The 14,848-nt window shown below is 38.1% G+C and overlaps 1 protein-coding gene across 1 annotated transcript in view; it reads right to left on the bottom strand.

Moving 5' to 3' along the window:
• Positions 1 to 743: 743 nt before the first annotated feature.
• Positions 744 to 14,848, bottom strand: part of LOC146568034 (ras-related protein Rab-26-like) — a 126,285-nt gene continuing 112,180 nt past the window's right edge. The window contains exons 6-9 of the mRNA XM_085283791.1: positions 11,057 to 11,122; positions 9,037 to 9,093; positions 8,267 to 8,343; positions 744 to 4,180 (exon numbers count right to left, since the gene is read on the bottom strand). Coding sequence (XP_085139917.1) covers positions 4,078 to 4,180; positions 8,267 to 8,343; positions 9,037 to 9,093; positions 11,057 to 11,122 — 303 coding nt within the window. The 3' untranslated portion in view covers positions 744 to 4,077. The remainder of the gene's footprint in view (positions 4,181 to 8,266; positions 8,344 to 9,036; positions 9,094 to 11,056; positions 11,123 to 14,848) is intronic.

Below are 14,848 nucleotides of genomic sequence, written 5' to 3'. Positions count from 1 at the left end.
AACTAGCAACTTTCTAGCTGAAGAGGAACAGGACAAATCGCGTTTTCATCTCAACTTTAAAGTTCGACCTCGGCTGTAATTGGTCCAGCCCAGAGTTGCTCATGACCAACTGGCCAATCCACCACCATTCATTTATACCGTTAAAAAAAGAAAAGAAATAAAACCCCATCGGCCCATAAAAACAAAAAATCACGAGCGACCCAGCGAGCAAATGCCCGATGGCCAGTCCAGCCCTGCCTGGAGTTGGACACCCCTAGCTTAAATGTATTCACAACCTTGTTTGTGAAATATTTAATCACTTCTGTTGTGTAACCTCAATATAAAAAAGATAACTCTTTAAATGAGGACCTTCACTGACCTTCATTCTAGCCTGAAAAATTTGCAGGCAAATTATGAGATGGGAGATGGGAAATGTAACAGTGAGGTCAGAGGTCAAATATGACATGATATTTGGATGTAAACTGTAATCCTTATTTTTTGTCTTTTTTTTTTTCACCAATAAATCAATAAGTTTACCTTAAAGACTTTGGTGGATGTAAGCCAATTTTTAATGGATGGTTAACACCCTCACTACACCCCTACAACGTTTTACCAGAATTAATTCAAAACAAAACCCGCACAAATACACAAAATGCTACCAAAAACACAACCTCCTTGGTGTAGGTAAAAAGAGTTGGTTACAGCAAATGTAATCACAGGTTAGTACCAGATGATGGAGCTAAAGATCCACAAAAATGCATTCATTTTTATGATAGATTCTTTATTAGTCAACACAAAAGATCGATACAATACAAATAACCGCAGTTAAGATACAGTATACAGATTACAAGTTAACAATAAATTTATGAGAACTGATTCATTCTAAAAATGTGTGCTTCACTGTAAAATCCTTACTTATGCTTTATAGTACTAGTTGATAGAGTTTACAACGTTGGCAGAAATCTGTATGAAACCATCTTTGATAAAACACCTGGAAAAATAATGGCTTTCTACCAATAACTGCAGAGAAAATAGAAAAAAACGTAAGCAAGCTGTCCTCGAAGATTTAAACGCTCCCCTGTGGTTCACTGTTCTAGATTATACGACTCTGCTGTAAGTTCATTTTGCTTTGAAAATTTTGCGCAGTGTGGTAAAATGAAACCAGGGGCTGGATGTATAAACAGAATGTGTGCATTAAAAAACACGTATACGGTTTTCGCCACACATAAAGTGGTATGGTTTGTATTAGAGCGGAGCCCCACGTGATAGTGTGGGGAAAAGGTCAGGGAAACTTAACACATAACACAACAGTTCGCTACTCATAGACTTCAGTGACAATAATTTGATGTGCACTAAATTTTACCAAGCCTTTTTTTATTACTTATGGTAATTGTCGGAGCTATAAAAAGATGTGGCTCTGCATATAAATGTGTTTTTCTTGCAAGAACTGATGCCCTTGTAGTACAGCATTTCTGCCATGGTGTTTTTCTTTGAATTTATATAGTTAGTAGCCTCCACTGCTTCTTTCCTTACTAGTTTTTCTCCTGATCATGAACCTGAGATCAACAATTACACATTTCCCTTTCTCCCGCTCTCCAATAACCTTCCCAGTTATATACTGAGTGAAACTGTGGTTCTTGTTTGCTCATGTTGTAATGATACCATAACAAGGGAGTGTGTACTTCCACTAATTGGTAAGAATAGGAATGGCAAAAATTGAGCTTTAATAAACCAAAAAAAGAGAAAGAAAAACAACAACACAGTTTTATATATTTGACAAAAAAAAGAATGCGCACATTTTCCCTAACCTTCCTTTGTGCATACAAACAGCTTTAGTCATGAGTATTCAGTTTTATATATCTGGCCCCATGATGTTGTGTTTTTGTGGAAAAAAATACGTGCAATGAAAACCTTTTCTCTCAACAGCGATATGTATCTTCTAATCAGAAAGGCTCACTAAAGAAAATCTCTGTTTAAAACTCTCAACCACACATTAAGTTTTTCATAAATAAATAGAATGAAACATCAAAATCTATATATTGTTTTTAAGTTGGGTCAATCGCTGTGATCATTTCCTTTGCCTGATGAAGACCTGGACATATGATACAAAGATACATAAAACTCCATGAGAGGAGTCTGAGTTACACGGGACCAATTCCAGATCTCTACATTTTAATTCATAGATGTTCTTACAGTAGCTTTACAAAACACTCCTCATTTCTTTATATTTTGTTTCCACGTCTGTGGACTTTTGTTTCCAAGTGTTCTTGAGCAACCGGGTTTCAAAATGTATTTCCAATTTTTTTCTGGACATTGGCTGCTTGTTCACTCATTTTCAGTCCCATCCTTGTAATTGGCAATTTTCTGACAAATTCTGTTTTTTGGTTTGTTAAGCCACCCAACACTGACCTATGAATCAGAGATAAAGAAACAAAAAGGCACCAAAACTCAAGGGATCAATTAGTGTTTTGTCTACACATAACAGACATTGCTTAGCAAATAACTCATTTTAAATTGTATCTTACTTACACTCACTAGTAGAAACAGGGTGGCTGTAAAGAAGTCGATTTAAAGGACTGGCAATGGGTTTTAAGGAGACATAATCCAAAATTGAAACTTCATTATCAATACTTAATGGAGGTCAGGATAGATGTACAATTGCATTGCTTGATGCTGTCCTTGTTAAAACTGGTGGAATTATGAGTTAAGAATAAAGAAAAGTACTACAATCATGTACTACTTCATCTGGAAAGTGTCTGATTGGCAACAGCTTCGTTTTTGAGCAGTAAAGGCATACTGGGACAGAACAACACACAGTTGAATGCTATCAGTCATGGACAGGCCTCCCTAGATCCCGGATCTCAACATCACTGAAGCAATATGGGATCATCAATGTGGGAACAAAAGGCAGCCAACATTTGTCCTTCAAAAAAAACCTGAAGAACTATTAGAGAAGATTATTTAAAGAAATTACAAGACAGAGAGTCATATCAAATATGCTGCTGGGAATTTCAAAAACTGTTTTTGCCTTATGTGTTGATATTTCCATGTATCTTTGCACACATTTCAATAAATCACTGCAGCTGTTTCACATTTTCCTAACAAAATGTAAAGAATTGAGTGGTGCATCACGGCTTTTGCACAAAACTATATGTGTAAGGTCCCGTTCAAGGTTTGGGGAAGAAATATGCAATGGCAAATACGCTTTTCACACCCAATATTCAACTGTTTTTGTAATGTTTTCTTTTTGCTATGCAGGTTAACAGCAGACTTCACACAAATGCAGTTGTTTTTTGTTGCAAAAAGCATTTGTCCTTTTCTTTAATTTCCTGAAAACAGAGCAACATCTAGAAAATGATTTTTCTGGAACAACTCCATCATTTCTCAGGAAGATATATTTCCCATTGTAGGTCTGCTGTCCTTTGCTGATTGTGTTGTTGTATACATTGATCACTGCTGGAGATTTATTCATGTTAGAAATATATCACACAGTTCTAACATCAAACTTAAATTGTGTACAAAAGGTCGCTAGCTCGAATGGGTCACAGACACATCAGTGTTATTAAAACCATTATTATATGGTATCCTGTACATAAACAGCATGTACTGTAGTGCAGAATGACAGCTTACATTATGTGCAATGGTGGTTTGTACAAATTGGTTTCTGTTATTCTAGTCAGACTGATGTAATATTCAGCCTTGTTACGTCTGTAGAGTTTCTTTTAATAAGACAGGCATCTATAAACAACAAAGCTTTCAGAGCACAAAATTAAAATTACATTTAAAATATTTACATCACTCATGGAAACTGGCACAGAATGGATTAAACGGGACTACAAACATAGCGTCTGCGCGCAGACATGCATGTGTATGTGCAAGCTTGGAGACAGGAATTATATTACATTCACAGTCGCAGAGGGAAGGTGGGTCGGGAGAGAGAGCGTATTGGCCGCAGAGAAATATAAACATTGAGAATTTCAGGCCATTTCCAGGTACACCAACTCAGACTTATTACATAGTGTAAGAGAGTGCACCTGCTGTCTTTCTCTCTCTCTTGCACAAATACACACACGCACACACACACAAGTAGGATGTGGTCTATGAGCGGCAGCAGCCAGCGGTCCTCATTTCTTTGTCGACGTACTCCTGCAGCTGAAACTTTGGCTCATCGGGTTCCTTCATGGTCCTGTGCTTCAGTTCCCTGACACAGAGAGACATAAAGACTCATATAGAACTAAACAGGCACTGAAAGTGGTTAAAGTGCAGTAAACCTAATTTTCATATATATATAAATTCATTTTGTTCTCTTTTCTTTTCTTCTTCACCCCTGAATAATGCTCTACCCTGACTCCCACAGAGCCCATGTTCCTGCTTTGGAGCACTGCACTCATGTTTTAGGGATTACACAGAGGTGGTTTCACTCTGTTCAAGTATCTGGCCAACAACACCTCATCCAGAAAAAATATCTGGTGAACCTCTTCACGACTAGTTCTAGCAACAGGAGCCTCCTGTGATTGCAAGGGCTTGTTAGTAGTTGTTGCTGGTACTACTGTTGGCTGTGCTGGTTAATTTGAAGACATTAGGCTGCATCTATTTCTAGTTTCTTTGCTATTCTCTCTCAGCTTTTCAGCTCCATCATTTCACTTTTATTTGTCCATCTTTATCAACCGCTTCTTCCTCACTAAGCTCTGCTCCACAAGGTGCAGAGTTTCTGCCACACACACAAAATAAAGTATCCATAACTCGAAATTTCGAGTTAATAAGTCGAAATTTTGAGTTAGCTCTGCCAATCAGTAATCTATGTGAATGATGTCATTTTCTTATTACCCGGAAGGATACGGCGCAGAGGAATGGACACTCAAAACCGGATCGCAACAAATTGGGGCTTTCGAGAGTACGTTCGCTGATAGTAACGCCATGTGATTCAGCTAATAACACAGGGATTTCATCATTTGTGAAGCCACGCTGAACATTTGTGCATTCATGACTGGCTGTAATACTGGTAGCTTAGCTGTAGCATTTGTAGCTGAGGGCTCCAGTTTCTGGGTAACAAGGAAATGACATCATTCATGTAGATGACTGATTGGCAGAGCTAACTCAAAATTCGAGTTACTTTTCTCAAAATTTTGAGTTAATAAGTCGAAATTTCGAGTTAGGGATACTTTTTTTGTGTGGCGGAAACGGGCTTCCATAGTTAAGTGAGGCAAATTGCATTAAAAGTTTTGATTGGACAATCCAGCGCCAGTAAAAAAACATGAACCAATGGGCTGCTGTCTGTGCGGGTAGGCCCAGTGCGCAGCGGCACTTCAAGCGGGCCTGTATAATCGGCAAAGCATAAAATAAGAATTATATTGACCCATCGACCTACAAGCACATTGACCCACTGGGAAATGCCCAGATTAGCAGTCCAGCTCCCTGAGGCAACTGTTATTGTGATTTGACCCTATATAAATACAACTGTTTTCTTATTAAATGCCATGCCATAAACACTGAATTACAGATGACCACCAAGTGTCATTTCTCTACCGTTTTTTGACTTTCCAAAGAAACAAAACCAACAAAAAAATATAGATCAGATTAGTGACTTGAGGAGCCCCTCTAGGTAATACTAATAAAAAGAGCTGAAGGAGCCTTTGCCATAAATAACAAAAACAAAAAATGTTATATGAAAACCTATAGATCACTTCTGTCAGTGGGTCATTTGTCGATGTCACTCCTGCACTCTGTCTCAATGCCAAACATGTACTGTTTGGTTACCTGGTTTCATTGCCTTTTGAATTTGTGTTTTGTGCAAGTAAAGGCTCACTGGAGTGGAACAAATAAAAACATAGGGCAGAGATGAGAGATGAGGTGAGTCAGCGATGACGGAGGGGTTCGGAGAGAGACGAGAGAAGCAGAGGGATGAAAAAACCGAGAAGGTGTTCACATGAGCTGGAAGACAACAACGAGAAAATATTTAATTTCATATTCTGTTTGCAGTGTGATTGTGTGCCAGACTGTGCTACTCTATTCTTGGCATCAGCCCTCTCTGCCAGTCTGTTACCATAACAAGACTATAAGTGTGAAACAGCTCCCACACACTGTCCGACACCACACATTTGTCAGAAACACAATCAAAATACTATTGCCAACGTTTTTATTTCTATTAAAGTTCATGTTAAGAGAAAAGACACTCATGTTATATCTGATCTTATAGATGAATATGTCATTTGTATCTGTGTCTAAACACTTTATCTTAGATATTTCTTTTTTTAGCTTTCTAGTTCCAAATATAGCATGAAAATGTGTTCATAAAACAAATGAGCAACATTTGTCCGGCAGTGCTTCTCGTGGATACATCTGTCCAGATGTACACTGCATGACAGCAATTCTTTTTGAATCTTCCATTGATATTATCCCAAATAGTACTAATTATACAAATTCACTCACCATACATTCCCTGCCTGTTTCATTAGTTACATCATCCTACTACTGGGCTGGACCCCCCTTTAACTTAAGAACTGCGTTCTTTTTGGGATGCAGTGCATCCAGAAAGCATTATCAGCCTTACACCCTCTGCATCCCTATTCTCTTTGCAGTGGCAGTGCAAGAGCGTTCAGCTGTTTGCAGGCTTTTGAGGAGGCGCACCAGTCTTTGTCTAAGTGGAACCAACTATGTTAGCTAACATATTATATAATTTAAAATAAAACCTAATCTTTGTAAAATGTGTTAGTCTCCATATTTACGTTGCAGATTTGGAGCCAGGCTGTAACAACAGCGTTTCACTTGTTCCATATTTTCTAACATTAATGCCCTATATGAAACTTCCAAACTTCTTCCATTTACGAAAAATAGAGGCCATTGTGCTCATTGGGACCTTTAGCGTTGCAGAAATGTTTTGATACCATTCCCAAAATCGACGCCTCGATGCAATCCTGTCTCAGGTTTGTACAGAGAATTCCTCGGACTTGATGACTTCAAAGCTGGAACCCAACAAAATACTGATCAAGTAAAGCCCTGTGGATTGTTAAATGGACTGATTCTTATATAGCACTTTTCTACTCCAACCACTAACCTTCTGACCAGTAGATGACCTGCTCTACCTCCTGAGCTACAGCCACCCCAGGGACAGTATATGTGCTTACACTCTGGGGATGACGATTGATTATGCTGACCTGTAATTTGGAAACCTCTGAATTACAGCTGCTAATCATAAATTAGTTAGCTAACTAGTCCCACGATCCAACTTTAAGCAATTCATTTTGATACTTTACAGGTGCAAATTTATCTTACCCTAATTTGTAGGGACGGCCTTTAACACTAAAGACTGTAACACTGTATCTGATTGGCCAAAAAACATGATCGTGTTTAATTTCAATCAGTCAGTTTGAAAAACTGATCATGATTGCTCAATAAGAGTAGAAGGAGTGCCCTTTTATTTCAGTCGTTTTACCAATTTAGTTATACTGTGATCAATCTTAGCAGTAGCTTGTATTGCATTTACTTTACGTTTAGTATTTCAGTAAATGCAAATAAAATTTTGAATCAATTTTGCTGATACTGCTCACATCTTTTCAACCATAGTCTCAATTGCCCAATTTCTAAGATAAGATAAGATAAGATAGAACTTTATTAATCCCTCGGGTGGGTTCCTCTGGGAAATTCGATTTCCAAAAAGCACAGCACCGACAGAAGTTACAGAGTTATACACACACACATATATATAAATACAGAGACAATATAAATAAAATATACGAAGGGGATAAATAGAATAAATAGGAATAAAAATAAAAATACAAGTGAATTGCACATTTCTAACGTATGACTTAAATCCTGTTCCTTTCTTTACATGAAAAAGCTGTTTGCTTTTAAGAATAAATGGCACTTGGCAGACTGTAGTATTTTCTTGTATGGTCAAACACTGACATGTGATGTTAAAAAGGTGTCTCCTTTTCATAAATAAATCATTTTTGTCCATCTTTAGAATCAGGTGGGAAGTGATACAACAAAAGGCCTTACTCGCTTGCATTAAAAAAATCCTGGGTCTAAAACGTCTAAGTGCTTTGGGTAGAATTGGAGCTAAACTTGGTGCTATTAAGAGCAGTCTGGAAAAAGTCAAACTCAGTAACATCAGTTACACAGCAAATGCTTTCTAAATCAGCCAAAATTTGGGTAAAACTTATAATGGAAAACCACTTAGTGTAGTCAAATGAGCAAACGTTACTCCTTAAGTTGCATATGCTTGCTTTATGATCACATCTAATCTCCCTCTGGGGTCTAATATTTGTGCTGTTGTGCTGAGACTCACCTGGCCACAGCAGTGAACGCCAGCTCGACATTCAGTCCAGATTTTGCACTTGTCTCCATAAACGGCACTCCAAATTCCTGCATACAGAAAAATATCTTTTCAGGTGTGTGTGTGTGTGTGTGTGGCCATGCCACTTGTCTGTCTTTTACTGTGAGGACATAACGACCTAAATTGCAGAAAAATTAGACTTATGATTAATTTAAGATTGGAAGTATATTCGTGCCGAGGGGTTTATGACACCTGGGGAGGGATGAGAGGGTTGATGATCAATACTAATATTTCAAAAATACTTGTGATGGCTACTGAGGTTCCTGGCTTTCAAAACTAATTTTCTTGTCATTTTGTTGTAATTTGGAAAAAGAGCGAGAACGCAGAATGTGGTCGATGAGAGATGCTCCCAGGTGAAGCAATCTCATTCCGTGTACGTGTGAATATCTCAATATTCCTGCTGAGTTTGTTACCTTGACAGCTGCTGTGCGTCTGCCACACTACTCCATACCACTTCATATTTAGCCTTCTCTAACATGCCTCTCAGAGCTTATCTGAGCGAAACGGCCTGGAAAATTATGTTAGCAATCCCCCGTCATTTATTCCAAACAATAACAACATTATGTGCCTGTATGAATACATAAGGAGGGGGAGAGAATTTCAGGGTCAACTTTGCTGCATGAGCGGATTAAGTATAGTAAGTATTTTTTATTCTTGTTACATGTGTCAAACGTTATGTGTGCTATGTGTATAGGCACAAGTTTGTGTTATAGAAAGCTCACCTTTGCCAGTTTCTCCCCCTCTTCTCGCTTCACCACCCTGTCATGTGTCACGTCAGCCTAGAACATATGGGACAGACAGCACAGAATCAGAAACAATCACTTATATTCTTCTCACAGTGTCTTTAGTGTAGTTGGTCCTAATGACAAAATATGTTTTTTAATAAGCATAAAAAAAATAAAGAGACTGTGACCCTCCTCGTTTTAGATGCTTGAGCTAGCAACTCTATAACAAGCACAATTTTTTTAGGACTGTTGCTATTTCATTAGCTCTGCTAATCTAGTTACCATATTAGCAAGTCGGTATGAGAACACAATGACCTAACTGGAAGAAAAATTAGGTTTATTATTTGTGTGAATACACGTCTTTGAACATAAAGCTTTTATTTACATTATATTCTTTTATTTTTTAGCAACTTCATGGCTATTTAATATATAATATTCGACTTTCAGTATTGGCTAGTAGCTAGCTTTCTGCTAGCTTAATTATTCTAGGGTTTACAGAAAATGCTATTACTGTAAATACAGCTGATAAAAGTGGAATTTACAGTCTAAAAACTAAGTCTACAGCAAGTATGTTACTGAGCAATTAGATACTGAACAGAAAAAGATACTTGGCATTAATTTAGGATTGTGACTAATGTAAGCCTTAGTCACGCTACAGTAAAAACAGGACAATAAGCTTGCAATTTAGCAAAAAATTGGTAGTTGTTTGGGTGTTTTTGCTTTTGGAGGCTCACTGCAAGTCCTTGCAGCTAATAACTGGTTGCCCAGATGTTGATGATGCAACCATCAACCTCAGAGTGATCACTTTTAAATACGAGGCAGGAGTGGGAGGCAACCTGTCTAACTCAGATTGACTGAAATCCCTCTAAAACAGATTAGCCAAGGTTTGCAAATAACTGCCATATCATTTATACGTTGCAATCTGAGTCAGTCTGCGCTGATAAGCACAACCCATCTGTAATGCATGTCTTTGCAATAAGGTTGATTAAACAGGTTGTGTTCTGGTTATATCACTTTATAATCGCAAGGTTGCTGTGCGCATATTGCAGTTAAATTGCTACCCTGCAGCAACTACATTACTATTTGTGGAAGAATTTATGAATTCTTGTTTTAAATCTATGAGGTTCTGTCTAGACTCTAAATGTAAGTAGTTAATGTGAATTTCTGTTTAATGGGATTTTTTGTGCATTTAGTTGGTAAGAGATTTGCAATTCTTGTCAGTTTATCAAAGTTAATGGTTTAAACAGATTGAGGGTAACTGCCAACATGACCCCATTCAATGATAAACTTATTGCAGACTGACTCCATCCTATTGCCATTTTATTGCTGCTTTGACACACCAAAGTCAGTTTGAAGCCTGCAACAGATTGTGCATTGTTTCTTCAGAGCAACCATTTCAAACCAGTGAGGTCACAAGTTAACTGCACGTAGTTAGAATTATTTTGGTCATGTTACAGGATGCAACTACTGTTTTCTCTTGTGTGACTGCAGAAGAAAGAATATGAATATATTAACTAACTCTTCTTGAAGCTTCCACTGTTGCCACTAACTCCTGAGCAAAACATTTGTCTGGCTGGTTATGTTAAATGTCTAGCTTTGCTAGTTGTTAAGTGTTCCACTGTGTACAGCAGCTCCATAAAACCATAAATTTGAAGGCTAAAATCAAACAATGCTAAAAAGCTCATTAAAGCTGTAAACCTTTCCATTCATCAATATGAGCAACCACTTAATGTCACGCTCAAAGCGACTTGATTAGTTGCTAGTATTAATGTGAACTATTGATTAGTTAAGCTTTAATAATGTGCATTGTTTTGCTTTGTTCTGATATAATGATGTAACTACTGAAAACTTTTTGACATTGGAAAATCATTTCTATAAAAAAAAAATTTCCCCTGCTTTTGTGCATATCCATTACACTCTGGCTCAAGGCCCTACTATACCGCCTGTGATCCCTTCTTCCCACCCTCTATGAGTCCATCTGTCCATCTATCTCCCAGTGTTGGCAACAAGGTCTCACCTTGTTGCCCAGCAGCATGACGACCACATCCTGCTGGGCGTATTCATGAATCTCTGTCAGCCATGCCTGGAGATGGAAATAGAGCAAAGAGTGGTGAAGAAATTCAGAACAGGAGAGGATGAGCAGGAAAAACGGGTCGTTCAGAGGAGATAGGACTGATCGAGGGGTGGGATAGGAGATAAAGACTACTGACAAAGGAGACGAATGAATCCACTGAGAAGGAGAAAAAGGGAAAGAAAAGATTAATTTGTTGGTTGCTGCTCTTACTTCATCTTGTTCTCCCCTTCTCCCTCCTCCAGATCGTCCCCTCTTTGCCCCTTTTCTCTTTTCTTTTATGTCTATCCATCCATCTCCTTCCAATTACAGGTCAGTGGTCACTTCCCTTTTTGCTGGCTTAGTTAAAAAGCCCTTAATGTTTCTCACTCCTGCACACTAGCGTCTAATTTCCTACATCTTCCTACATACTTAACTGTTGCCATTTGTATACCAAAGAAAAAGCATGTTTCTATCCCACATTATTTCAGGTTTTTTGTGCAAATGGAAAATGTAAGTGAGCAAGTAGAACTGACTGAAATAAGATGACTGCAGCTAGAAGACAGAGAGAGATGTGATTAGTATAGGCAAATCCTTCTTTATTGTGAGCCACCAAGGAGAAGAACTTTAAATTTCAGTAAGCTGAGCGTATCAAGGCATTCCCAAACCAGCCGAGAGACATAATCTAACACATCCTTGTTTCACATGACTTGTGACCACACAGATAAACAGCTTGAAGTAGCAGTTTATCCTCAACCAGGAACGGGCAAACCTTTTCTGACTGAGAACCACAATCTAGGACTAGGAGGAGCCAATTCTCAGCCAGCCACTTCAAGAAAGACAACAAGACCACATTATTCTTAAAAAGCAGAGACTTTGTTTGAGACCACCAAACTAGATCGCCTCTGATGCTTGCCTCTGGCTACAAATCCTGTCCGATATAATTGGAAATACTGACAGTAACAGTACATTGTAATGATTATCCAGTACACTGGACAACCACTGGGCCTTTATGTGAAACTGATGTGCGCTTCAGTGGACAGGTGTTATGAATATATAACTCCTGGTGCACATCCTTTTTAAAGCAATCACTGCAACCTCATAGATATGCTGTGTATGTTGTGACACCTACAAGTTAGTTCACACCATTATCAAATGTAACTAATTTGATAGGTGGCTATGGCATTCGGTGTCTCTCATATATCAAAGATGTGATGTGTCTATTATAATGTGCATGAACTGGCCATTTGTTCAGTACAAATACTGCAATTTTGTTAAAATGTACACTTTAATTTTCATTTTAAATACTGACAAATTCGGAAAGAGTTCCACTCTTCTCCCATACGTCTGCTGTCCCTTATCTTTCAAGGTGCACTTGTTGAATTTTTATAATGATAATGATATTTCCTTGTTGGAATATCTTCTGTCCATGATTTATGACAGCAATCTGATGGCAGTGAGCCTCACACCATATAGCAAACACTCTCCCTATTTGTTGGTCTATTTAAGATTTGAACCTTCCCATTTCCCCCTTTAAAATGCCAATGCTGCTGCTGCAATTTTGCCTGCTCTTTCAGTCTGTCCATCACCCTTAAACATAGAAAAACTGCTGTGGTGTAACTTATTTGCAGGGATTGATGATTTTGGAGCCTTGATGACAACAATAACTAGCTATATTCTGCATCTTAACTAAAGGAAACATCTAATTAACACATCTGAACTTTGTAACAAGCCAAAGAGCTGGAAAATCAATTGAATATTCAAGTCAGTGATTTCTTTAAATGTTCTTTCTTTAAATCTTCTGCCATGTTTGCATTAGGAGACATGAAACCTTCCACCAATAACATTGATGCAATAATTAGCAACTCATGAAGTACCTACATACAAATATATAAAGATAAGATACATTAAGTATTGTGGGTGATTTTGAAACCGAAGGAGCAATGCAATCCAAGCTCTTTATTGGGATCCATATGAATATAAACCTTTCGTCAGCCAAAGATAAAAAAGCAGCAGGTTTGTTAACAGGTGGTCTCTGCCAGAAACAGGATGTATATTTTATTTATTACTTTTATTTGATTTTATCTAAAGTCCCATCCACTTCAAAAGTTTATGAATACCTTTTGGAGATAGGAAAACAGGATTATTAACACAGGCAATAATGATTTACAGTAATGCAGTTAGCTGGCCTACTTTCATGTTTCCAATTAGCCCAGGTGATTATGAAAACCATTTCAGTCGTGGTAATTACTAACCCCTAGTCTACGGGCTTTTGTGTGATTAAATCTAAATCCAGTCTGTTTTTTCCAACTTACAGATTTTCTTAGGTTGTGAATTTTTAAGAGGGTGTAGATACTTAATAATGAGCCGCAGAGGATAACAAGATTTGTATTAGCTTTTCTTATTTTCTGTTCACAGACAATCCTAAAGGACTGCAAGATACTGTGAGAGTCTTCCATTAAGCCTAAGGATAACTATGAGCAGAATCTGAGAGCTTGTGCAACATTTAAAAGTATCTGTGCTGTCTGAAAGAGGAGAACATGAAGGTTACACTGTTGTCACATAAAAAGGGAATTAATTTCATCAGCACAATGGTGACATGCGGTACGTCCTTCATGGCAGCATCCACAAAAAAGATGCATGCTGTCTTTCCTCAACACACTATGAAGAGAACATTCTTCATGAAGGACAGTGTTACCTTAAAAAACCTGATAAACTAATTTTCAAAAACAAAGAAGAGAACTGTGCTGGTGATGCAAATAAAAAGCAATCAAAAAGGTCTTTGGTTACATGCACATGTTTCCCTATTCAGATTAAAAGATTTTCAAATCAACTGGCGCCTTTAATTGGAGCAGTGTGACCTGGCATAAAAGTGATGAATATGTCATGCATTTGTCTTCTGCTTTGGCACAGCATTAATCAGCACCCAGAAGATGGATATCTATCATCTGCTGAGTGCACTAGTTGTCATTAATGTGTTCCTCTTGATTTATTAGCATACATACAATGTATGCCATCAAAGAGAAAAGGGTTAATACAGACGTTTATGAGAGTCACAATAAATTTGGCATAAAGGAGGGTAGCTTTAAAGGTACAGTGTGTAAAATCTCTCGACCAGAGGTCAGTAGATATCAGATTGCAGTCAAATGAATTCTGTTTTCTTACCCCTCCCACCATTCAGCTGTAGTGAGTGCAGGATGTCAGTCCACTGTTGACCTCATGTGTCAATCCATAATTTTCACATGACGTCAGTACTGCAGTCCTTTGCCCTCCAGCCACCCTTTGAACCTTAACCTCTCCTAACCTGGCCTTACAGGCCAAATCATACCAATCCCTGCTTCTCCACTGCATTCAGTAGTGGCCCATACTTTGAAAGCTTTCATCCTGACAGCATCGTAAGGTGAGCAATTCTCTGTAACATACACCTAGTGTCATCAAACTGGAGCTCTGGCAGAGACGTCGCCATTTTCATGGATTTAAACAAAGCTGCCGGGGCAGAATATGGAACACCCAACCTAAAATTTGTAGTTTCTTTTCATATCTTCATTTTTTCTCCATTGATAGATATTTTATGTAGTCTTAAAATACCTACTGTCCTAAAAACACTTTTGTCCTAAAATACTACAGACTGTATGGGCTGACCTCTGGCTGAAAGTGGCAATTTAATCTGTATTAGCTGGCATAGCATTAGCTTATAACTACCTCATGTTGTTTAGTCAGCTCTTTGTCAGCTGTCTGTAGACAGCAGGGTCACATAAC

This window comes from Mchenga conophoros, linkage group LG8, assembly GCF_057382185.1.
Source record: "Mchenga conophoros isolate Kocher_MC1m ecotype Shallow Benthic linkage group LG8, M_conophoros_male_GT1.1, whole genome shotgun sequence".
Classification (NCBI taxonomy): Eukaryota; Metazoa; Chordata; class Actinopteri; order Cichliformes; family Cichlidae; genus Mchenga; species Mchenga conophoros.
This window is presented reverse-complemented; position numbering and strand designations above follow the sequence as displayed.